At 37.1% G+C, this 26,776-nt stretch overlaps 1 protein-coding gene across 14 annotated transcripts in view; it reads left to right on the forward strand.

The window, feature by feature from the left end:
* FHOD3 (formin homology 2 domain containing 3) overlaps positions 1–26,776 on the forward strand; it is a 719,587-nt gene that overhangs the window by 419,514 nt on the left and 273,297 nt on the right. For all 14 annotated transcript variants that reach the window (XM_007486745.3, XM_007486741.3, XM_007486739.3 and 11 more), the window contains exon 6: positions 20,417–20,511. In XM_007486745.3, coding sequence (XP_007486807.2) covers positions 20,417–20,511 — 95 coding nt within the window. The remainder of the gene's footprint in view (positions 1–20,416; positions 20,512–26,776) is intronic.

Consider the following 26,776-nt stretch of genomic DNA (forward strand, 5'->3'; position numbering starts at 1 on the left):
ATAGTGATTATTATATTAATTCAGCTGAAATTTCATTTTCCAAGGTTACCAAAAAAATCTCTTATTTGCTGAATCTAATTATCTTTTTTGTTAAATCCTGATACTTCTGGACCTTTCTGAAGCATTCAAAGCTATTAATTGCTTTCTTCTCTTAGACAATCTATCCTCCTGAGATTGTTGTTATACTGATTTTCACCTGGTTCTCCTCTATACATCTTATATCCTATCTTATGATTATAAATTTTTTTTTACTTTATTTTTTCCAGTAATAAATCTACCCAAAGGTTTTCCAAGGTTACATGATTCATGTTGTCTCCCTTCCCCTCTCTTGTTGTTGACAAGCAATTCCACTGTGTTTTACATGTATTTTTACTAAAAACCCATTTTCATTTTTGTGACTTTTTTCCTGGCTGTCTGGCATTTTCTCTGGCTGTCTCACATGCCTTAAATGCTCTCCTTTCTCACCTCTGCTTCCAAATTTCCCTGACTTCCAGGTCCCTCCTAAAATCCTATTTTTTATAAGAAGTCTTTCCTAATCCTCTTTAATTCTAGTTTCTTCTCTGTTCATTCCTTTCCATTTATCCAGTGTGCAACTTGTTTGCCCATAGTTCTTTGCATATTGTCTTCCCCTTTAGACTGTGGGTTCCTTGAGAGTAGGAACTCTCTTTTTTTTCCTTCCAGCAATTTTTAACACAGTGCTTGACATAAAGGAGGTACTTCATAAATGCTTATTGACTGACTAATAGAGAAGAGAGATTTATACTGTTTGGAAAGGTAAGTTGGAACCAAGTTATGAAAGGTTTTTAAAAGTCAAATAGAGGAGCTTATATTTTATTCTAACATCAGTTCAGATCCTTTTCATCTTCTGTCTAGATTAGGGTAAAAGCTGATTTCTTTGCTCATAGCTTTATTTCCCTTCAATGCCTACCCCAAACTCCTACTAGGCAAAATTCCCGAAATACCATTTTCAGTTTGTTATGACTGTGCTCAAGCATATATAAAATGCTTCTTCTCTGTTGCCTAACAAAATAATAATAGCTCCCTCCCTATTGCCTAACAAATTAAGTCCAAATTCTTCTGCCTTACTCTTGTGGTTTTTCCCAATTGATTCTCTTCTAGTTATCTAAATGTATTTAATATTCCATTCCACATACCTTTGATTTCAGACAGTTTGATTGTCATTCAGACATTCTTGATGATCTTTCCTCCCTGTAAGATATATATCTCCACCTTCCTTTTCTTACCTAAATCCTAAGATCCAATTAAAACCCTACCTCTAGTATGAAACCTCAATACATTCTGAGCCCCATCTCTTCTGAACTCTTCCTACTCTTACAGCAATACCCAGTTTGGTTCTCTGATTTCTCTTAATTGTTTCCTCATTGGATATAAGTATTGTCTTTTATGTATTATAGATATGTGAGTTCTAGCTATTTGATATGGGTTGGACTAGATGAGCTCCGAGATGGCCTTAAGCTCCAAGATCCCATGAGAATGTTACTTCCCCGAGAGAAAGGGCGACGTGATATATTTGATCTGGATTCTCTTATAGTGCTTAGCACAGGAGATAATAAATGCCTTTTTTTTTTACATGATGGACTAATGATTCATTGTTAAGGTCATATTTATATAATATTTCATCTCTTGGTATTATAGATTCTTTATTGATAATGCTCAATAATCAACTGGACTTTTGATCTCTCAGTCATTAAGTGGATTATGATCAAATCGGGCTGGGTACCCTCTTCATTGTACCAATCACAATCCTTTTGGTCTGTTTGACACTTCAGTGCTTACCTCCAGACCTTTGACTAGAGTCCATATGTATTTCATTCCTTTCAGAGACTCAGAATATGTCATTAAAATTTTTTTATCATACTTTAAATTTCATTTAACTTATTAAATTAGCCAGAATATTAAAAGCAATTCAAGTGGAGGGATCTAAAGCACAGGTACAAATTGTATCTTTTTAAAAAAAAGTAATATTTATTTTTCTCAACCATATATATATATATAATATATAATTTTTAATAGTTTAAAAAAATTTTTGTTGCAAATTTTCTCCCTCCTTCCCAACTGTCCACTCTCCCTGAGATGGTAAGCAGTTTGATATAGGTTATACATTTGAAAATTATATTCTCATAGTCCCATGGCACACTGCAAAAGTGTTTCTGACAATGATGGCCTAGGAAATATACTCTTTTAACACTTTTTAAAATATGGTTCAAAAATCTAGCCTCAGACACTTCCCAGCTGTGTGACCCTGGGCAAGTCACTTGACCCCCATTGCCTAGCCCTTACCACTCTTCTGCCTTGGAGCCAATACACAGTATTGACTCCAAGATGGAAGGTAAGGGTTTAAAAAAAAATATGGTTCAAGGTTGAAACTTTGGCCATTGGTGAGAAAATAGAAAGAAATAAAAGAGAGAAAATCAACTTCTGTGTGGCAATAGGATGTTAGGAAGAGACACAAATTGGTTGAAATAATGCCTTTGTGGAAAGATTACTCAGAAATAACTAGAATCATTTTCCTATTGCAGAAGGGTTGGTGGCTAGGGCACGCGCTGTTACCCTTCTTCCCACCCCCACAACCCAACACCAAGTTATTAATTAAGCATGTAAGTGTTGAGTGGCTTTTAGATCTAACTTATTATTAAATTTATCTTGGGGAGCCTTCTTGGGAATGAATTTTTTGGAAATGGAAGAAGTGTTTGTCATTTTCCAGGGAGCACTTGTGAAAATTTGCATTGCAAATATCTCTAAATGTCAGCAAGGTTCTCAAAAGTTTGACACCTTGTTTTCTCTCTGCATGCAGATTAAATTCCTGTCTCCAGTCTAGAACTGGCAGCTCATTCGCCTTAATTTTCATGCAGTAATCAGTGTTGAAAGAGTATTTCTTTGACGGTTGCCCTTGGGGAAAAATAGGACTGAGGTTATTATTTAAGACAGACAATTAAATGGAACAGAATAATAATAACATGTACCCAACAGTTTCCATTTTGTTCCAGGAATGTCAAAATTATAAACTTCTTTCCAATGTTTCCTGTGGACTTTGATAAATAATGAGAATTAAGGCCAATCTGAACCATTTTAGAGAAAAATGTTTAGATTACTAAGTTTTAGTAGATTGATTAAAATAAATCAACATGCATTCTCTTTAAGCAAGAGAATGTGAAAAATGTTTTAAAAGAGATTCTTCAGTGTTTCCAAATGATAAGACTTTTGTGATTCTTGTGGTATTTTTGCTGTGCTCCCCATTATATGTTTCCCTTTTAAAGAACATGCCAGAATTGTGGCAGCTAAGTTAATGCGATGAAAATTTTGGTGCTAAAATTTGTGCCCCCCAGAAACTCCCCCCCGATCCCCAAAATCACAAATGAGTACCTATTTTGTTAGGGCATTGGCTCTCTAAAGTTACCCCTTAGAAGTAAGCCATTTTTATCCTCTTGTTGATCAGGTGAAGATGTTGTTGTTGTTGTTGTTGTTGTTGCCAGATCTGTTCATTCTGAAGCTCTGGGACATTTGTTTGTAGTGAGCAGCCATGAACCTCTTTCTCTGAAGCCTTTCTTACCTCTCCATGCAAGACCTATCCTTGACTTCATCACATTTTGTGCCTCTCCTATTGTACTTTCAAAAGAGTCCCCTTTCCAGGCTATGCTTCTCAAAAACACTCTTGCAATGTCTCAGGGGTCTATGAAATTTAAATTTACAACTAAGAATCCTATCCCTTCATTCCCACTAACACAACAGGTGGCATGACAAATAGAGTAATGAGTTTGGAGTCAGGAATGCAAGAATTTGAATCTTGCCTGGGTTACTTACTAGTTGTGTGACCCTGGCCAAGTCACTTAGCCCCCTCATCTGGAAAATGAGCATAATGATAGTGTCTCCCTCCCAGAGTGGTGGTGAAATGAGATAGGGTATGCAAACTGCTTTGCAAAATTTAAAAGTGCTGCATAAAGAAATACTAGTTGCTCTTATGGTTGTTGTTACCCTGTATCATTGAAGAATTCTGTGTATGTCTGACTCATCTCCTCTGCTAGGTTATAAACCCCAAGAAGTGCTTCATGACCCTCTTGGAACATACCCAATCTAGCACATGATCCAACACAGATTAGATTTGTGTATATGTGTTTTGAATTGAAAAGAAAATGAAAGATCCAGCCTTGGCCTGCTCCAGTTTTAATAGAAGAAAATTTGCTTGCTATTTGAGGATGACTTTTTAGCCTATTTTTCCTGAAAAGAAATGCAGCCAAAAGTGTAGGAAGGAACTGTAGGAAGGCTTAATTTAGGTTTATACTAAAGTTCTGAGACTTCAGTGGGAGGAACCTTTGCACAGCTTTTGTCTTGTGGGCTAAACTGTAGGCCCAAGAATTTGAATGAATGCTTAGTTTAAAAACAAAAGTCCCAGCTGACATGAAAATTGCCCATTTGTTTGAACAATATGATACATTTCCACACAGTCTATGGAGTCCCACAGTGACAATAATGCCTGCCTTCATGAGCCGAGCCCTGGAATGAAAATACCGATGTTCCTTTCTGAAGAATTCACTAAAAAAGGATTTCTAGCTGATGAATCTTTTTGTGCCCATTTAAGGAATATATTATTAGTAGAGAAAGGGAATAGAGGGCCAGAAGTTTTATAAAAAGGATTAAACAGGATAGCAATATTTAAGAACTCTTTGTTAAAACAAAGTTCAATACTGGTGCCAGTAAAGAATTGTCTTTCAACTCCATCCACAGTTTTGCTGACATCCTTGGCAATGGAAACCAACATGAACAAGCAGGCAGATAACTGATTTGGGACTGCAGACTAAACTGGCTTACATTTCTCATAACACACTAAGAAAATCTTTCCAGAAGGTGGAGAATAACTATATGTTCAATTCAGGTTTTTTTCAGTCATGTCTGACTCTTTGTGACTCTACTTGGGGTTTTCTTGCAAAGATACTGAAATGACTTGCCATTTCCTTCTTCAGCTCATTTTTACAGATGAGGAAACTGAGTCAAACAGGGTTAAGCGACTTGATTAGAATTATGCAGCTAGTAAAAGTGTCTGAGGCCAGATTTGAATTCAGAAAAATGAGTCTTCACAATTCCATGCTGATCAGTATATCCATTATGCCACCCAGCTGTCCAAACTATATGTTAACTAGAACAAAAACTATTTATATTTGTTCCCTTTCAAAATAAAAAAAAAGCAAGAAGATATGATTTAAAATTTGAGATCTTAGAACCAAGAGAACATAATCTGCAGTTATAGAGTTAATGTTTGAAGGATAACTTGTGAATGTCCAGCTCCAGAGAAAGAACTAATAAATAAAAACATAAAAGACATAATTTAGACATGCATTTTTTTTTGGTCAAGCCATGACTTCTCTAGTGTTGGGAGGGTGTAAAAGTTAAAATTAAATTTCAATAATAATATTATATTTTAAGAGATTTATTAATGATCATTAGAAATCAAGGAATAAAGAAGATACAAAATAAAAAACCACCTGCCCCTGGCTGGTTAGCCATTTTTTAGTCAACCCCACTCACCACCATCAATTCTGATTCTACATCAGAGAGAGGGAACCCCCAAAGCCCACGCCCTTTATCCTCTGTCTACAGGAAGTACATAATGACAGGAAGTCAGTGGGCTCTTGGGATATGTAGTTCTTTCTTAGGGTAACAGATTTTCAATCATACAAGGGACAGAGGGAGATACCTAAGAATTTTGATGTAACCAACAAAACAAATAAATTAATAATTTTAAAAATTGAGTTCTTCATTTTCTTGGCATCCAAGATTAGATTAGTATTTAATCATACCATCCATTTCTAATGGTAACAACAGCTGATTTGAATATATAAGCAGTGCTTTGTCAATTTTAGTAAACTATTTTATTTCTACAGTATAACATTTACAAGAGAAAAAATGCAGAGTACATTTGGAAAACTTCATTGCCTCCCTAATGCCTGTAGGATAAAATACAAACTCTTCTGTTTGACTTGTATAGCCTCTCACAATCTCCTCTGGCCTACATGTCCACCTTCACACTCTGTGTTCTAGCCAAGTTGGCCCATTTGTCCAATCTCTGCACACGGTTCCTTGTAGGCAACATTCCACCTCCTCCTTTGCTGAAGTTCCACCACCATCTCTCCTCATCTGCCCTTCTTGGGATCCCTACTCCATGAGAAGCTCACTGCGTTTGTTGGCTTCTGCAAGTGATCTTTCTTGATTTCAATAAACTGTTATTTAGCATTTAACTTTGTATATGTCAGGTTTACTTTTATGTGTTTGTGTTGTTGATAGAAGTTCATCTCCTTGAGATCAGGGACTGTTTTAATGTTTGATTATTTTTTTTTATTAAAATTTTTATATTTAAATTAAATTTAATTTAATTTAAAAATTAAAAATTAAAATTTGATTTTAATTTTGATTATTTGTTTTGGTCCATAATGCCTAGCCTAGTATAGGATAGGTGGTGGATATTTAATAAATGCTTGTCACTTGACTGACAGGCAAGAAAAGAAGATAAGAAAGCGTGAATGTGTGATCTGCATGGAAAAGGGAAATACCCACAACAGTCAAAGTTCGAATCCTATAAAGTATTGGTATATCAATGTAAGGAAAATAGTACATATGTTTACATGTATATATACACATACATACAGGTATATATATATATATATATATATATGCATATATTTGTTGAGAAGTCAAACATCTGTGAGATATTGTATTGGTATTGCAAGAAAATGTGCTATTTGCCCAAAATATCATCATTCTGTTCCTTTTTCTCTTTCAAAAACTTTATCCTCTGTCTTAGTATTAGCTCTAAGACAGAAGAGTGATGAGGGCTAAGTAATTAGGATTAAATAACTTGCTCAGGATCACATAGCCAGGAAGTATCTGAGGTCAGATTTGAACTCGGGTCCTCTCGACTCCATAATTTGAGCCTATTCCATTGTGCTCCATAGCTGCCCTCATTGTTTGTTTTATTCTAGTATTCTAATTTCCTTATGCTATTTCTGAACAAGAATTTTAACAAACTGGGTCTGACTTTTGAACAAAAATAAAAGACATTATTAATGATAGGAAAGATCTTAAGAGTTAGAAGGGTTATGTGATGTTATTTAGAGGGATGTTTACAAACCTAAGCTATTCAAAGAAGTCATTGGCTGCTTTGTGAATAAGTGAATTTTTACTTCAGAGTTCAAGCAAAGCCTGGAATACCATCTGTCAGGGATGTCTCAGAGTGATTACTACTCTGATAAGGGGTTCAAAGAATCTTTAAACAATATTTAAGAATTAGAAAAGATCTTATAGTTCATTTAGTCCAGTCTCCTTCATATTATTAAAAATTCCTTCTGCAAAATTGCTGTCAGGTAATCAGTTGACTTTTGCTTAAATAATTCTAGAATAGGGGCATCTGGGTAGCTCAGTGGAATTGAGAGCCAGTTTTAGAGACTGGAGGTCCTAGGTTCAAATCTGGCCTCAGACACTTCCCAGCTGGGTGACCCTGGGCAAGTCACTTAACATCCTATTGCCTAGCCCTTACCACTCTTCAGCCTTGGAACCAATACACAGTATTGATTGTAAGGCAGAAGGTAAGGGTTTTTTAAAAAATAAAAAAATAATAATTCTAGAATAAAGGAAGCTTCTATCTGTGGAGATAAGCCATTTCATTATTGATCAGTCATAAGTGGTTTGAATTTCTTAGTGCTGGACCCAAATCAGATTTCTTTGACTTCCAAACATCAAATCCAGTTTGACCTCTTTCTGCTAGAGAGAGCAAGCCTTTTCTATCCTCTGTATAAATATTTGGAGACAGATTTCACATATTCTTGATAAATTCTCTCTTCTCGAGGCTAAACATCCCCAGTTCCTTCCTCCGTGTTCACGTTACATAGTTTCTAGACACTTTACCACTCTGATTGCTAACCTTTGCAAACATAAAAGTCAGTTACTTTCCCTTTTAAAATATGGTGCCCAGAATTTAATGCAGTCTGTCAAATGATAGATTTCAACAGGACTATTGATTCATCATTCATGGTGCACTTATTAAGCATCCACTATTTGCAAGACATTGTGCCAAACACACAAAGAAACAGTCCCTAATTTTAAAGAGTTTATTATATCCTAATGGGAGAGACGCTAAGTACATATTCAGTTCCATACAGAATAAATGTAAAGTAGTTAAATCAGAGATAGTTTGAAAGAAAGTTACCTAGCAGTTTTGAGGGGATTAGAAAAGACTTCGCAGGTGTCTGATCTGCATCATGAAGAAAAGGGATTTTAGGAAGCAGAAGTAAGGAGCCTGGAGAGGAATGTGTTGTAGGCACAGGAAAGATGAGAGATGGGAGTAGTATGCATAAAGACCAGAGAGAAAGTCAGTCTGATTGAGTTTGAGACTGCAGAAACTTAAGGGAGTCATATCTAGTGAGGCTAGAAAGATAGCTTGGAGCCAGGCTTTAATTTTTTAAAAATGTTTTTAAAGCTGTACAGAGAATTTTATATTTTATCCTAGAGGCAATAAGGGAGCCAACTGGAATTGATTGGATAGGGGAGTCCTATGAGCAGGTGAGTTAAAGAAAATTATTTGGGAAACTGTGTAGGAGGGACTGGAGTGGTAAGAGACAAGGAAGGGAGACCAATTAAGGAGCTGTTTGATAGAAGTTATGAGAACTTTTCTGGATGTGGTCAGGATGTGAGAAGAATAAAGGGGTATAAGTGAGTCATGTTTTGGAGGTAGAAACATTATGACCTGAATCTATGGGGCCAGGGAGAGAGGGAGTCAGAAAGGAGGAGAAAAAGAGAAACAGAGACAGAGAGATAGACAGACAGACAGACAGACAGAGAGACAGGGTTTTTTCCCCTTTAATCAGGATGGTATGATTTTTAAAAAATAACAAGCTCTTAACAGCTTAAATTTGTATTAGGTTTTAATATATTTTTTTAAATCCTGTCCTTCAGTCTTAGAACTGATAGCAAGTATTGATCTAGGGCAGAAGAGTGGTAAGGGCTTGGCAGTTGAGTTTGTGATTTGTGATGGTCACAAAGCTAGGAAGTGTCCAGCTAGCCTCCCCTTATATTAGCTGCTTCACACTATTCATACACACTGACTTCATGGTCAACCAACACCCCCTCTAGCCAATTTCCCCCAATTTATATCTTTATAGTTAATGTGTTGAGAGTGAAGGCAGGATTTTAAATGCCACCTTGTTTTTGCCCATCATCTTGGGTCTCTTGGTCTTGAGTTCAATGAGGCCAGAGTTAGGCAACATGGCATAGTGGTGAGAGGGTTAGGCTAGTCAGCCTTGGGGTCAGGTTCTATTCCTGGGGCATCTAGGTGGTTCAGGGGACAGTGAAGCAGGACTGGAGACCAGAGGTCCTTGGTTTAAACCTAGCCTCAGGCACTTCCTCATTGTGAGACCCTGGGCAGGTCACTTAGCTCCAACTGTCTAGCCCTTACTGCTCTTCTGCCCTGGAACTGATACTTGTACTGAATCTAAGACGGAAGGTAAAGGTTTTAAAAAATCAACAACAGATTCCATTCCTGACATTTACAAACTTCCCAAAGTCTCAGGTTCTATAAATTAAGGATAATCTGTAGTACCTAGATATAGATAGAGATAATATAATTATTTATAAAATGAGGATAATAAATAACACCTGCCTTACAGGGTTACTTCAAGGTTCAAATGAGGTAACACATGTGAAACATTGTGTAAACTCGAAAGCACTATGTAAATATAAGTTATTATAATCTTGAACCTGTTTTCTGCCATTTGGGATATTAACTATCTCTTTGTCTTTGAAATATCTGCAGATTTGCTATCCACCCACCTAAGCTTATATCCAAGCTATTTATGAAATATTTAAGTAGGCCCTTCAATAGGACACTTTTCAGAATGGCTTTATTGACTATGAATCAGCTGTCTACTGGTCTGACTGTTTAACCAGCTTTTAGATCCAACCAACTGTATTCTTTAGTCCACATTTAAATTCAGTGGAAGAGCAAGTGTTTGTTAAATTCCTAGCCTGGGCAGAGCTCTGTGCTTGGGCCTGGGGGAAACAGACAATCTAGATGTCTTGTCCCTGCATTCATTGTTTTATTGTGTTTATAGTCACAGGATAATGGGGGGTGGGGGTGGACAGTGTCACATGTACAGATAACTATGGGATGAGATTGCCAGTTCTGCATCAGCCCTGTTCAGCCTGCTATGTGAAGTCTTGAGTGAGAGACAAAAGAAGATGGAGTGGAGATAGTGGTATTAGAATCGAGCTTCAAAGGATGCTGGAGAATTCATTAGTTAGTACTGGCTGCAGTTGCCTAGGACTTCAGAGAAATTAAACCAGGTGCAGAGCTGTGGCTTCTTTATCTGTCACACAGGTAGGGTTTCTGGCCTCTTGCAGGGAAGTTAGGTTTTTGTGATCTGCTTAGGATTCCTCAGATGATGAAACTAAGCTTCCTCCATGATACTTTTTTCTCCATATAAATTTAAAGAATAGATTTTTTTTTCTTAAGCAATTGAAAGCTTCCATGGAAAAATACACAGTCTGAAGTAGCTGCATGAAGTGGCTGCGTGGGAAGAACAGCATCTGCTGATAATGAAAAGGAGCTTCTCTTTCCACAGGATAGGCCTTGTCTCAGTCTGAGTGTATTGCTAGTGAGGCCATAGTGAGCTGTCTTTCCAGTTTCTTAAACTCCTCCTTGAAGGCAGGGCATCCCAAGAAAAGTCAAATACTGGAGAAGGTCTATGAGAAGTACAGGTAGGGCAGAAATGCATGGGAGTAAAGGAGCAGTAGTGGGATCTCCAGAAATAGCTAGAGGTCCTCAGTGATCATACACTACCCTTTGGTTGCCCTGCTTCCAACTTCCCTGAGTCCATTTGCACTCGCCATTCACCCCCTCTGATGCTGTACAACCTTCATAACCTGACATTGTCCTCAGATTGTTCCAGACAAGCCTGAAATACTATCTTGTACTTATGTTACCCTCCTAAATCTGAAAAGGATTACACGTAGGGTCACTGTGGATCTATTTCAAGGAAGATCATATTCTGATGTTGCACATCCAAAAGGTCAGAGATGGCGGGGAGAGGGGAGTATAATATTCCCATACTCTGTTGCCACTGAAGCAGATTGTCATGGAAGAGATCTATTTCCTCATTCTTTTTTTCTATTAAAAGATGCTAGAAGGGGAGATGGAGAGGATGGATGAGTTGTTTTCAAAGGTATTATTTTCTCTCCCAGAAATTCTTGTTCAGTGGGGGTTTTAGACCTGAGGACATCAATTCAAGGGGATTAGAATACCTGGTACCCAGTGAGCTGTACAGTTCCAGTGTTGGAGGTAGGAGGAGACTCATAGAGTAATCTCTGCTCTTTATAGTTCTGTTGGCAATAGGTAGGAGGGAATATAACTACCCCATGTCTCCTCAATGATAAGATAATATTAGACCAATCACCTAGGCTGTGAGAGAGCTAGATACATAGAATCAAATGACATACAGGATAAAGTATTTCCTGTATTTCTCACACTTGGCTTAAAATATTATTTTCTGTAGTGCTGATTAAATGGAGCAGTAAGTAGGGGTCTCTACTTCCACTTTCTTCATTCAGTCATAATGCCACTAGCATTTTGGGGGAAGAAAAGGTGGTGGTAGTAGAGGAAGTCCCAAGTAGTCATGGTTGACTTCTTTGGTGGTGTCTCATACTTCACAAATCCATGAGAGGCAGCACGATAAATTGCTGATTTTGGAATCAGAGGACTTGGGTTCAAATTCCACTTAGTAGTTAGATGCTCTCAGGCAAGTTAAATTCTCTGGACCTTAGTTTCTTCATATGTAAAAATTAAGGGGTTGGACTATTGTGACCTCCAACTCCAAAGCTATGACTAGTACCTTCTCTTCCAGTCATTTCATATGAAGGGACAGGAATAAGTAAACTGGTTTTCTAGATAAGTGAGAAATAGATGGAAGGTTTTGTTCCATTGACAAAATTCCTATTATCACAGACACTTGTGGTTTCCCTACCCATCTTGGACACTGGCTGGACAGATGTCTCTGGGGCATCTCAGTGAACTACTATGTAAACATGCCTTAGCAATGATGCACTGAGCTTCTTCTGCTGATGTTGATTTGGTGGAAGTTTTCCCCACCCCTGTTGTAATTGAATGAGTTTATTCAGGATGTCACTCTCCAAGGTCTGTCATCATATTGACTGGGAATTTAGGCAGGTCTTCTTTATGATGATACACTATGAATCCTAGGAGAATGTCTGATGACTTGATTCTCCATAGCTCATTCTGGACATGATCTGTCCAAATCCTCATTAAACTGTTCTCTCAGAGTTTGTCATTACTGGCTGGCATGCTCCACTACAGAGTTTCCTCTTTGTTCAGTCTGGCAGATTCATCTCTATCATTTAAAACTTGAGTAAGCCACTGAAAGCTTCCCATAGCTCCTTCAGAGAGCCCTGGGAGTTTGAGTAGCCAATGGCTATTTGCCAAATAAGATCTGACTTCATAAACAGTATGAAGAATACCACTGGATATGCTCAGAGAACAACTCCTGAGGCTAGAGTTAAAAAATATCTTTGTTTGGCCAGGGGAAGAGGTCCTTTTTCTGGTGTCTTTTCAAGGCACCCTTTGAGCCATTTCCCCTCCCTGGTCCCTCTCCTATGCCACTCCCCAGAGAGATTCTCCTCCAATAGTGGTCTACATCTTTCTGTTCTGATTGGTAGTGTAGAAATAGGTTATCATTTGATGAGGTGGAGAACTATAGCTGAGTAGGGTTAGAGGGAACAAACACTTCTGCTTGAGGAATAGGAAGAAAAGAAGAAATACTAACAGATATGGAAGAAATGAGGAGCAGGGTGTGTGTTGGGTAATGAGCCATTTTGAAGAACTGACTGGACAAAAGCAAAAGCAAGATCAGTGACAGAAATCCACAGGTTCTAAGAAGTAGCAATGTTCAGGTCATAGTTTAAGAACATGGTAAGTTTTTAGAGACAAATTACTTCAAAAGCATGACTTCAAGTTGTCACAAGTGAGTATTAAGTTTATGGTAGTAGTCCTCATTCTCTTGGCTCAGGCAGAGTCTTCTTGAGTGAAGAGTGCCTCTTGCCATAATGGAGAGAGAATAAACATTTCTATTATACTTACAATGGAAGTATTTTACAAAATTTTTATCTTATTTAATCATCCCATCAGCCCTGAGTAGATGCTATTATTATCCCCATTTTATAGTTGTGGAAACCAAGGCAAATAGAGATTAACTGACTTTCTCAAAAAGCCACACAGTTAAGTGTCAGATTAAATTTGAACTCAGGTTTTCTCAACTGAGTTTCTGAGCCCAGCACTTTTTCCATTGTGCCACTGGCTGCCATGACGACCTCCATTGACCTCCATGGAATTTATATGGTGGCAGACACTCAGCAGTTGAGTGGCTCATCCAGGATTATAAAGTTGGTGTTCTTGTGGCAACTTAAACCTATGCCACCTAAACTGGCAGGTCAGTATACTTTTGGCTGCCCCACCTGCAATTCATTAATATGCACTCACTAACATGGTTCTTTCTCATTGAGGCATTGTTAAAGCTTCTGATAAGGCTTATATATTATCCCTAATCTTACATTCTTTTAAAATCTTAATGACATTTGCAGTAAGTTCTCCTCCCAGATAGATAACAGAGAAATAACTCCAGGGCCCTAGTGCTCATTTTTCTTCTCTGCTTCCCTACTATTCCTTTCCATAGCTTCTAGGGCTTGGTTTTCCTACTGAGATTTTTGACTTCTGCTTATCTTTTCCTTTTTTAAAAATTGTCTTTATGTTTTTAGTTAAGGAGACTCCAAGTGTTTATTCATGTGAGTGATCAGTCCAGGTTAGTAGCCTTGAATCCGCCAGGTTCCACCATGTGTCTTTAGTAAGTTTGACCTGAGGAAATACTTTCCTTTGGAGAGTTTCAGGACAAAACTGTCAGTTAGGATGGCTTTAAAATTAAAACAAGAATCAAACTGCTCTGAATCAGTAGCAACTGACTTCATTAAAATAAAATCCTTTAATTTCATTTTGTTGGTGAGATTAAGTCAGAACTGGATGGAACACCTTACATAAGTGACATTTTTTTATGAACCCTGCACTGCAAAATAGAGATAGATGTAGCCCTAGGATACCCCACCTACCTGCCTTCCCCCAATTTCCTCACCCAAGGTCTTTGCACAATCTTATGTTAATTCATTAAGCAGGTCCACCCCAGCTACCCAGATCAGTGCTTTTTATTAACTCAAGTCTCTATGAAAACAGATTTTAAAGCTTTTATAGTCTGAAATTTGGCTGTCCCAAATGCATCTTGCACTTATAATCTTGTTGCTATGGAATTAACTGCTCCTTGCAAGTTATTTCTCCTACAGTCATCTTTTCCCACAAGCCATTAATGCTAATAGGTTGTCTACCTGTACACCTGTGTGTGAATATATAAATTCAATAACAACTATAGATGGAATAAAAGCTACAAAAATAGGATGTTTGCTGGAGATTTTGGCTCCCTGCAGAAAATACTGCAAAGATACATTGTGAACATGTATGTATATATGTGAAATATGTACATGTGTCAGAATGGTCTGAATAGTTTTCTTTCTTAAAAACCCTTCCCTTCCCTCTTCAAATCAATACTGTATATTGGATTCAAGGCAGTGTGGATTCAGTGACTTACCAAAGTTACACAGATAGGGAGCGTTTTCAGATTTGAACCTAGAGTCTCCCATCTTTAGGCCTGGCTCTCAATCTGCTGAGCTACAAAGTTGCTCCCTAATTTTTAATATACATATAGGAGTATCTTATCTAACATTATTTACTGACTTTGCAAAGATGATTGTAAATGATATCTGTAGGTACATTGTTAGCCAACTTGTCAAGGTTGTTCAATATACAATTGCTTTTTGAGCTTAGAACCAATGAGTGAGCCAGAATACATCTTACATGGCACGCGTGTAGAGTTGGCACTCGGGAACTGCTCCTTTCCCCTTCTTCCCAGCCTCCGAGGATATTTCTTGCATACTCCTCTCCTCTGTCCAGTCTCCCAAAGCAAGAACATTATCCTTCAACTCTCTCTGGTAATCTGGGGCTCACAGACAGCTTGAATTTGCCCTCTGGGCACTCAAACCCATGAAAGATTTACCAACCAGGACTGGTGTAGTAGATAGAAAGTGAGCCTTGGAATCTGGAAGATCTGAGTTTGAATCCTGCTTCAGACACTAAGTGGGTGACCTTAGGCAAATCACTTCACCTCTCCCTGCCTCAGTTTTCTTCTCATCTATTAAACAAGGATAATAATAGATTCTACCTCACAGAGTGGTTGTGAGGATACAAAGAATTAGTGTAAACACTTGAGATACAAAATAAAGCAAAAAAAAAAACAAGGCAGTCATTGCTCTCAAAGAACTTACAGCTTAATGGGAGAAGGTAACATATAAAAGGGAGCTGAAAATAATCCGGAGGAGGCACCCACTTGGGGACATGATGGCAATGTGCAGAGTGTCTGAAGCAGATGTGGGATAGGAATGAAGAGGGGCCAGCCTGGACCTCTCTCCCAAAATGGAGCCCAGAGAGGAATTCAGCAATGGGAGAAGGGGGCCACGGTGAAGAGGGCTGTTTCAGGGTGAGGCGGCTACAAGCACCTAAAAGAAACTAAGTTCCAGAGTGACAATCATTTACTATACTCCTCCTTTGTGCATAGCTCTGGAGTAGATAAAAACAATCTAGATTAAAGTTCTTGCCTTCCTATTTCCTAAATCTAATTGGGGAACAAAATTCAAAGATAGTCATCAATCAATTACTAAACATTTATTAAGAATCTACTTACTCTTCACTGGAACACTAGAAATCATGTTTATAAAGGTATATGTATATGTAAATATACATGTCTAGTTACAGTATACACATAAACTCACAACGCACATGTACAGGTGCCCACATATACATACAAACACATATATATGTGTACACACGCACACCTCACATATCCATATGAACATTTGCATATGTGCATACACACATATATGCACACACACACACACAGAAAAAAGGGGTAGTAGAGATAAGAAGAACTGAATTTAAGTCTAGATACAGACACATAACTAGCTGTGAGACCTCGGACAAGTTGCTTTGTTTCTCAGGGTGCTAGGCACCTCAGAGAGTGTGTATTACAGAGTTGTTGCTAAATCTGCTTTGGCAGAGGGAATTTCCACACTGAGAATTCCACATCTGAATTAAATAGGAGGAAAAAGTAAGGCAGTGGGAAAAGTTCTCTGGAAGAGTTTCATCTACTCTTAAATGGGAAAGCAGAATTAAAAGCATCCATGCAAATAACTAGGTGGCTCAGTGAATAGCAAGCCAAACCTGACAACACAAGGTGCTGGGTTCAAATCTGGATTCAGACACTGTCTCTGTGACCCTGGGCAAGTCCCTGAACTCCCACTGCCTAGCCTTTTCCACTCTCCTGCCTTGGAACTCATATATCATATTGATCCTAGAACTGAAGGCAAGGGTTTTTTAAAAAATGCACCCACAGATAAGTGATTGCACTGATCTCCTCTTTTCCTCACCCCTCACTCTGTTTCAAAAAAAAGTTCTAGCTGTCACTGATTTTAAAACATACATACATGTGTTATTTTAAAATGTCACAGACATACGTGTTGTTTATTTCACATTAGTTCCAGATTCATTGTTGATCTCTTTGCTCTCATCCAAAGAATTCCATAAAGCAGAACTATTTGCTGATCTTATCTTGGTTTGATCTTGCCCTATTCAAGAGCCAAGTCCTTTGCACCAAAAAGATATTGAAATGTTTTTAGATTGTTCTTTAATAAAATATCTTTGGTTGAATTTTTCTCCGAGATAATTTCTACACATGATTAAGCATTCCAGTTAAAAGTGAAATTTTGGCCAGTTTGTTTGAACTGGAGTTTTCCTTGTGGAACCAAGAAGAATTGACTGTCTATTTGAAATATTGACTAGTTTGACTTCCTCTCCTCAGATCAGATAATTTCTGGCACATTAAAATAGACACACTAATTAAACTTATTTTTTTTCTCTTCCAAGCTCTTGTCAAGGGAGCCTCCCTGCTTTTTTCATCAGCAGATACACAGCTAGAACAAGGTGAACCTCTGGATCCCCACTTCCAGAGTTTAAAGATAGGAGGGTTCTCAGAAAGGGGAATTCCAACTGTCAGGCACACAAATATTTTGAATGTCTTGTGCCACCATTGTCTTATTAACTGAAGGACCTTTGATCCTCTTTCATACCCCACATACACACACTATGCTGCTTGTCAGGGATACCACACTGCTCTTAAACAATCTGCCATTTGGGCTGTTCCATTGTCATGGTTTCTCCTGCCGGTCACCAGAGACTCCCTTATCTGAGATTTCTCTATACCAAAACAATCAAGTCTATGCTCTCCCTCTCTCCTATTCTAACTAAACTAGGACTCCTCATCTCTGCCTCCTCCCTTCCCTAAGTCTTAGCCAGAGTCCACCTTCTGCAGGAAGCCTTTCATATTCCATCTTAGTCTTAGTGCCTCTGTTGATATCTACAAATTGTCCAGTATGGATCTTGTTTCCAAACAGTCATTTGCATATTGTCTATCCCATTAGACTGTGAGCTCCTTAAGAGCATAGGCTCCCCTCACCCCTTCTTTTGCCTTTCTTTTACCTTCATTACCTAGTTCATTGTCCTGCATACAGCAGGTATTGGAGAAATGCTAATTGTGTTTCCTGAGTATACCTTGCACATTTCTAGATCTGTGCTGCTTCTTATGCCTGCAGTGTCCCTCCCTCTCTTTGCCTCTTGAATCCATCATTTATAACCCAAATTCGATGTTTCTGTCTCTCCATGAAACAAGCTTCCCACAGGCCCTTTGTTTGAGTGGTACAGTGGAAGGAGCTCTGGATTTAGCAAAAGTTCAGTTCCCAGCTGTGCCACTTACTGACTGAGAGACTTTGAGCAAGTCCCTTCCTCTCTGTGCCTCAGTATCCTTATGGACAAAATGGAGTAGTACTAAATAACCTTCTGAAGTCCTTTCTATCTCTGATCTTTCAAAACATTCCTATCTAATATGCCCATCTAACATAATTGTTAATTTACACTTAGCTATGTTTGTAGCTTACTTACCCCTCTACTGATCTGTAAACTTGTGAGGGCAGAAACTATGCCTTGCTTAAATTTTGTGTCTTCCTGGTCTCAGGGCAACATTTATAAGACAGAAAAACTCAGTAAATATTTGTCTAATTGGGTAAATAAATATTGCTATTCTTTGATCCTTTTCTATATTCTTTCTCTTTATATTGAGTGTAATGGAGTGTTAAAACTATTTTATGTCTAGTTTATTGGAAAATAACTATTTTTGGGACAGCTAGGTGGTTCAGTAGTTAAAGAGCCAGAACTCAAGATGGGTTAAAATCTGATCTTAGATTCTTCCTAACTGTGTCACCCTGGTCAAGTCACTTAACACCCAATGCCTAGCCCTTGCCACTCTTCTACCTTGGAACTGATACCTAATATCAATTCTAAGACTAAAGATAAGGGTTAAAAAAAAAGAAATAAAATAACTATTTTGGAATGGGATGTGATAGAAATTGGTGAGAAATTTATTCAGTCAGGAGAATGATGGAATAAGTACTCAATTGTTCTCCTTTAACCCTAAATGCTTCATTAATTCTGGTCAAGTCTCCAGAGGCCAGTTGGAGTTCAGACTGATCCTAGAGATTTGTTCTTGGTCTGAATTGACCCATAAGTCATCCTCATATCATCGATCTATTTGTCCATCCATGGTTTTTAGTTTCATTTTGCTTTAGTTCTGCAAAGGCTAAAGTATAGCATCCTAAGGGTAGAAATCTCTGCAACTAGATGCTAAAGGTGAAACAGAGGCTTGAGTAACCCAGTTTAAGTTGACAATCAAATGACTTGATTCAATTATATATTCTTTAGGTGAAGATAATCTGGCTCCTTTGGTTGTTGAGGCAACATGATAAGATTGGCTAAAGAGTACAGTATTTCTATATTTGCATGTAAATCGATATATATATATATAAAGATATATATATATATTTACACACATATATACATATATAGTATACACATCCATATAGTATACCATCCATACACACACACATATAATGCAGGAGAGAGAGAGTGGGTAAGAGGGATGCCCTTTGGGTCCAGTCTTGCCTCTGAAATATACTATATGACCACAATCAAATTGTTTAACTTTTCATTGGCTTAGGCAGCCAAGACTTTTTACGTTACACTTGAGTTACTATCCTGAATCAGAGAAAGGAGTTTCTTTACACTGATGTAATTACAGAAAAGGAAAAAAAATTTAATGTATATGCATGTGTATGAATATGTATATATATAGACACATATGCATACCTGCATGTTGTGTATAAGTATATATGTTTGTGTGTAGATTGTATATAGATGTTTGCATCCATCCATCCATCCATCCATCCATCCATCCATCCATCCATCCATCCATCCATCCACAAATGGAGTTTCTAATGTTTTTCTTCCAAGACTTAAGCTATACAGCTATCAAAAATCAGTATTTTTATTGTCAAAGCTCTCAGATTACAAAAGCGTCTTTGTTTTAATTAAGAAGCTCAGTTACTGTCTGGTGTTAGTCTCAGAAAAAGGAAAAGGAAGAAGAAAGAGCAGTAAATTCATAATAGTCTTGGGCTCTGTTCTGTTGACCTTGAAACTTCTTTTCCTTGTCTTGGATATTTACTTTAACTCCAATGCCTACTTTCACCAAATCATAGAAATGGAGAGACCAACAGGACATTTTTGGGCATCTGGTCTATCTTCTATCCTCTACAGTATCTTCTCCAAACCATCCTCCAGCCTCTACTTGTCTACCTGCACTGACAAGGATTTAACTCCTTCCAAAGACAGCCTATTCAATTTGAGACTGACTCTAATTATTCAGCAACTGAGCTGAAGTTTTATTCCCTATAGCTTCTGCTCACTGGTTATCATTTTGCACTTCGAGACCTAACAGAATAAGTCTAATCCCTTTTTCACATGACAATCTTTCAAGCATTTTCACCTTGGCTCCTTTAACTTTCATGGCTTCTGGCTTTCATCCTGGACTTTGCCCTACACTTATTTCCTCTAACTGATGCCAGGGAATGCATCTCTCTTCTGCTGCCCCTTTTTCTGGCAATGAGGTACAGCCAATATCAAAAGCTCATTAATCAGTTCTCCTTAAATCCTTCCTGGAACATGTTGAATATAAGTGCTCAAGGAATGAAAATTTCTTGATTAATATCATGATATTTGATGAATGCTTATTTGTGATATCCATAGATTAGAAATATTTTTTACAAGAAACCATAATGCCTCCTTGTCTCTTTTTCCTTTCCATAGCTTTGGGCCAGATTATGTTGTATGTAGACGGGATGAATGGAGTAATAAATCATAATGAAACCATTCAATGGCTGTATACTCTCATTGGTTCAAAGGTAAGAGAATGCTGAGGTTATGTATTTCATGCAATGTATAGGCCAAATACCTTTCTTTTTATATACTGAGAAAAAATTATTGTGTAATGTTGCCCTAGGCATGTCACAGTACAAATGTGGGAGATTACCTTTTATATTTTTATGAATACTGAATAAATGAAACGTATCATGTTTTAAGAATCACTAGATCTCAGAGTTGGACAGGACCTTAGAAACTGCCACATTGAGTCTAATATCTCCCCACACTTTAATTTCCTCTGAAATTGATCCAACAAGTCACCATGGAATGTTGGAGCAGTTCTATTTCTTGCAATTTCAATAATTCATGTGTTTGTAATGTGACACCTTTAATTTTTTGGTAGCAGATTTTTAAACAATTATTAATGACTATGTGACCAAATCTTGGATGTGACTGCTATAAATGTCTTTCTGTTCAGCCCAGAATCCAAAAAAAAAAAAATTGATCTGATCTAAATTTTGATATTCATATCCCTACTCCGCTGCTTCTTTCTGGCACAGAATTTATGCCAGCCCCAAACTAGCAAATAGTTATCATTTCTCCTAGAAGTCTTCAGGCAAAATACCCTTCGCTTCTTCAATTCTGATGAGGTCTTGAGCCTGCCCACCATCTTATATACCTTTTGGATGGCTCCCAACTCATCAGGCACTGAGGTCATGTTCTTCAGGAACAGATAAGATATATATTTCACTGTACATATTATGACTATTGAATTAAATTTTTAATTCTTCTCTGTCTAAAAAAATGTGCCGGGGGCAGCTGGGTAGCTCAGTGGATTGAGAGCCAGGCCTAGAGACAGGAGGTCCTATGTTCAAATCTGGCCTCAGACACTTCCCAGCTGTATGTCCCTGGGCAAGTCACTTGACCCCCATTGCCTAGCCCTTACCACTCTTCTGCCTTGGAGCCAATATACAATACACAATATTGTGTATTGGCTCCAAGACAGAAGGTAAGGGTTAAAAAATAAATAAAAAAATGTGCCATTATTTTAATGTTGGTTACAGGTTTAGGTCTGGAAGATCACAGAATCTAGTCATGAAAATAACTCATTCTTTTCTAAACAAGATTACAATGAAATAAAACAATATATTATATAGTGTTTACTGCATTCTTCTCAAAATGGATCACCAATGCATGTCTCAGTGAAGCACTCCAGACATGTGTTTTCTATCATCATTTTCTACCAATTCAGGAAAGTTTTTGAGAAACATTCAACAAATTTAAAAGTACTGCCATATAGACTAAGCTTTTAGTATGGCCTTAAAGGATTCACTTAGTCACAACTTCAGGTTCCTCATCTTTAAAATAAGGGAGATAGATAAAAATAATTACAAGTGGGTTTCCAAATCTAAATATTCTTTGTTCTTATGATTTCAAGTAGGTTATTGACTTGAAAAAGTTCTTTCTTGAAAATAATACTTGGTTGAAGGGAATTCCCTTCTAATTTAAGTTTCTAAGATTCTTTGGAATCTTATCTTTAAGAAAATCATTCATGAAGCAATTAAAAGGATAGTATAGGGAGAAGAATGATTTATGTTGTTGATATTAAAGAGATTTGCTTTATTTCTTTTAATTGGTAATGTAAAAATGTATTGCTTTATTTGGAGAAGTCATGAGAAGAATGGCAGATAATTAGAACACATAAGGGAATTAAATGAAATTAAAAAAAACAGGTTGAATAGGAATCAGCTGAATTACTGACAGGTTAGTCAGCAGGCTCATTTGAGTTAACTGTGGCTTATAGGCATGATGAAGAGATAACTAGATAGATAATATTAGCTGATAAATATATAAACTGCATATTTTTATTTTGAATTTATATCTAGCATCTTACACCGTTCAGTGAGATTTTACTTAATTACAATCCCATATAAGAATAGAATAAAGGCACCTCTTCCACATTGCAACTTTTTCCACCAAAGCTTCAATATATATAAAGTTGGCATAAGAAAGTAAGTGAGAATTTTGGGGGAGGTTGTGGAAGCCACAGACATCACATGAAGGCCAATAGACAACACAGGAAAAGTGTAGAAACTCAGAAATGCATAAAATACATGTGTGGTATTATATACCAACATTTTATATTTTAATACCATAAACATACATAATTTCTTCTTTAAAGTTAAAATAAGTAAAAAAGTTAAAGTTTGCAAAAAGAACATGAAAGCTAGCAGACAACATAGAAAGGCTAGAAATGTTCAAATTGACTTACATTTAGCCTATGACCAAATACTTAACCCAAATTTTACAATCAGGTATTATAAACACCCATAAAATAAAGGGAAAAAAATCAGACTTATTTCCTGGTAAGAAGGCAGGGCCAAAATTTTTATATGGATTTTTCAGATCATGGGGGATCCATGCCCCCTAATCCCGGTGATGTGGAAGGGATACCTGTAAAGTTCTCACTGGAATCTGTGAGTTATCAGACCTAAAAGTGTATCTAGCTACTAAAATTATGGGTCACATAAATTGGTAGTCACTGAAGAATCCAAAGTGAGTGATCTTCGTTCTCAAGTTAAAAACATAAAGCAAGGTATACTTTTTATATGTTCCTAAATTTTTTTGGACTTATCAAATTTTATTTTAAGCATGGTTGGTTTTGTGCAGAAAGATGTAGATAAAAGACTTTAAATGCCAGGAGTGGGGGGAGGTTGTAGTTTTATCCTAATGGCACCAGGGAACCAGTGATGGTTCTTGAATAGAGGAATGACTAGAAATATTATTTTCTTGGCTACATGTAAAATAAATTAGAGAGGAGAGACTACAAGTAAGAAAACCAAAGAGGAAATTATTTCAATTGACTAAGTGAAATGTGATGAAGAACTAAATTGGGATGAGGTCTTGAATAGAGAGAAAAGAACATATAAAGAAAGGAAAGAAAAAAGAAAAGAATGGATAACCTAAAAAAAGACAGAAGTCAGCAGAAGGAAGTTCAGAAGGTGACATAGACGAGCAGGGCAATATTAAAATTGTCATACTAAAAATTCATATGTGCAAAAGAAAAATAAGCCATACATTGTGGAGATTCATGATGTTAAATGCAGGTTTCTTTTTCTGTTATATTTGTGTATGACAATGTTGTTGATGTTTGTTAAGTTCATACTAATAAAAGGAAAAAGATTTAATTGATGAAACCAGATACCTAGATAAGGGGGGTGAGCATGAAATGTCTGAGCATGACTGAGGTTATTAACCTAGGGAACTGGAATGATAGTGGTACCCTCTACAGAATAGGAAGGAGATGTGAGTCTAGAACAGGAAAAAAATTCTCTTTTGAGCATGTTGAGGTTGAAATGTCTATGGGGACATTCAGACAGAGATTTGCATTAGTCAATTGTTCAGTGCAGAATGGGGCCTTAGGAAAGAGCTTCTGACTAGAAGTACAGATTTGGGAGTGCCCTGCATAGGGATGATCATTTAAGCCCTGGTTGCTATTGAGGTCACTGAGAGAGGATGTAGGAAGAGAACCCAAGGAGAATATCTTGGATGATACCAGTATGCTGATTAATGGAATAAGACATGAAAATACAGTGAAGACTATTTGTGCAATTTTGTACCTTTGTGTGTATTCCGGTCTTTCCTGTGAGTACATGTTCAGTTAAACTGTTCTTATCTCAGGATGGTATTTTTGGATTTTTTTTGTTCATTTCTTGAGGCTGTTTTGATGCTATGGGGCATCCCTGTGAGCAGAAGTAGGGAATGTGTGGCATTAAGAAGAGGTGGGGAGGAGAAAAAGAATGTGAGCCTTCTTTATGCTTCTATTTTTCATTTCTGTCTAAACTAGCCTCTGTTCTACACTGGGATCTCGGACTTGATTCTTTATGTGTGTGAGAGGTGGAGGGAGGCACCAGAAAGGAGAAAGAGGAAGAGAGGATTTTAGAAGCTGAGGAGAAAGACTAATTCAATGTGTGTTTATGTGTGTATATAGTTGTGGGCATGGGTGTGTTATTAGTTCTAATTTTCTTAGTCCCTCTTCAGTTCCATTTAATTTAGTTCATCAAAAGCTCAGATAAAATATTTCCTCTGCCTTTATGGAATTTTATCTTCATAGTACACAGGATCTCTGCTATGTTAGAAGTTATTTATATATACATATATATATATGTATATATATATGTATATATAAGCATAGTAAATTATACATTTTTTAAAGGTAACCAGTGGGTATTTATATTTCAGTCACCTTTTAAATATATTTAAACTTTATGTGATTAAAACTATATGATCAGAGCTATGAGAGGAAAAAAGAAAAATAGTATTTGTTTTATAGAGTTGGAAGATGTTATTGAAATATTTTATTTTTAAAAATCATTGTTCTTACAGTAAACATGTTTTTAAAGACTTTTCTGTCGTTAACTATTTTTTGCAAGCCTTAATCCACTCAGTGCTTTAGATGTCCTTAGTCTTATAGGTCATGCCAGCCTTTTCAGGGAGAATCTCTTCCTGTCATTTTTATATGTTTTTTTAACATCTAGGTTCATTAGAGAGCTTCCTGTGTAGTCGCATAAGTTTCTTTAGCAACCTCTCCCTTTTTCTTTTTAGTACACTCAAATAAAAGCATAGTAAAGGTAAAATTAAATGTCATTTTTGTGGCTTTTGCCTGAAAAATAGCTCACCCCATGACATCTTAACATTATATTGTAAAGCAATATGTAATGAATGCTTATATTCATTTTACTTCAGTCAGGGTATAAATTATTAAATAATATCAATAAATAATAACTCTTGGTAAGTGTTTGATACTATTTTCAAGACTGCCATGATAGGCGGAGAGGAGGAGATAGGAGGGGGATGCTTAGTACACCCTAAATATTCCAACAGAGTGTTCATAGTGCCCTGACCTATGAGAAGACAGTCCCTAACTTAAGTAAAAGTTTCAACTTTTTCCATCTTAACAAAATGCCTAGATAATTTTTCTTAAAGAAAACATCTGCATTCCTATGGGAAAAAAATCAAAATATTGTTATGAAACCACTATGAAAGGTCCATTCAGAACTTGTGTTTGTTCACTTTTTCCATGAGTAGGCAACCAATGACCATTCACAGGAAAAAGGGTTCAATACAAAATTTTCCACCCTGAAAAAAGGGCTACATTTTATTCATATCTACTGATTAAAGACCAAGGAGCCAAGTAAAGCAGCAAATGCTTTCTGAGACCCAAAACATCAAGTTCACACAGCCCTTACCTATAAACAGCGACTAGTCCATGAGCCATCTCTCTTCCCACCCCGTCCCCCCACCAGAGAGCTTTGCTCCCCAACTTTAAAATTTATACTTGCCATCACACCATCTTAAAGGGTGCTGCCACCTACTGTCCATCACAGAGGAAAATGGTTGAAATGAAAATGAAGCCTTCTGGTCTGAAAGAGATGAACTAAAGCCAGTTTTCAAAGTGGGGTGGCAGGATCCCCTCAGACAACTTTGAGATCAACACTGTCTTGTTAATAATACTAAAATGTTATTTTCTAATGTATTGAATATTAACTGGTGTAAATAAAACTTCTGGGGGCTGGGGAGGTCCTCAATAATTTTTAAGAGTGCGAAAGGGGTCCCAACACCAAAAAGATTGAGAACTGTTGAATGAAAAGGAAAGATAGTAAATCAAAGCTAGAATTGTTCATCAGAAACCAGGAAGATCAGACTACCTGCAACTACAAAGCCAGGTTGATGGTCAGAGGCGAGATGGTCTCAAGAAGTAAGGTTAGTAAGTAAGAAGTAAGACAGTGAGCTCTGTATTCAGGAGAGCCATTTGGGAAGCATATACAAGGTGCAAGAAACAAGAAACTGTTACTAGACAAGTCCTTCCATGTTTGGTGTAACCGACTCCAGGGATGGCAAGAGAGCAAAGTGGGCTGCATTAGGAAGGCTAATTTGGCTGGAATGTAGGAGGAGTTTGAGAGATGAGATTTAAGCAGATTTTCGAGGGAAACAACATATGCAAGGTAGAAGAGAAGGGAGAATGAAAAGGAGACAGTCAAAAGACAGAACTGACTGTATTAAGGGATATATCTCGAAATGTAATATAAGTATGTAGTATATAATCTAAGCATATAATCAATATGGTATAATATAAACTAGAAAAATCTTAAATACTGGACTATGGAGTTTGGATATGAAATAAGGGATAGAATTGCCATAACCTCTGGCTGAGTAATAGGATGGCATGGTAATAGAGAGGGATAAAAGTATTTCTCCTTCAATGTAGAAAAAACAAAATTTAGCACTTAATTAGTAGAGATAATT

This window comes from Monodelphis domestica, chromosome 3 (assembly GCF_027887165.1).
Source record: "Monodelphis domestica isolate mMonDom1 chromosome 3, mMonDom1.pri, whole genome shotgun sequence".
Taxonomy (NCBI): domain Eukaryota; kingdom Metazoa; phylum Chordata; class Mammalia; order Didelphimorphia; family Didelphidae; genus Monodelphis; species Monodelphis domestica.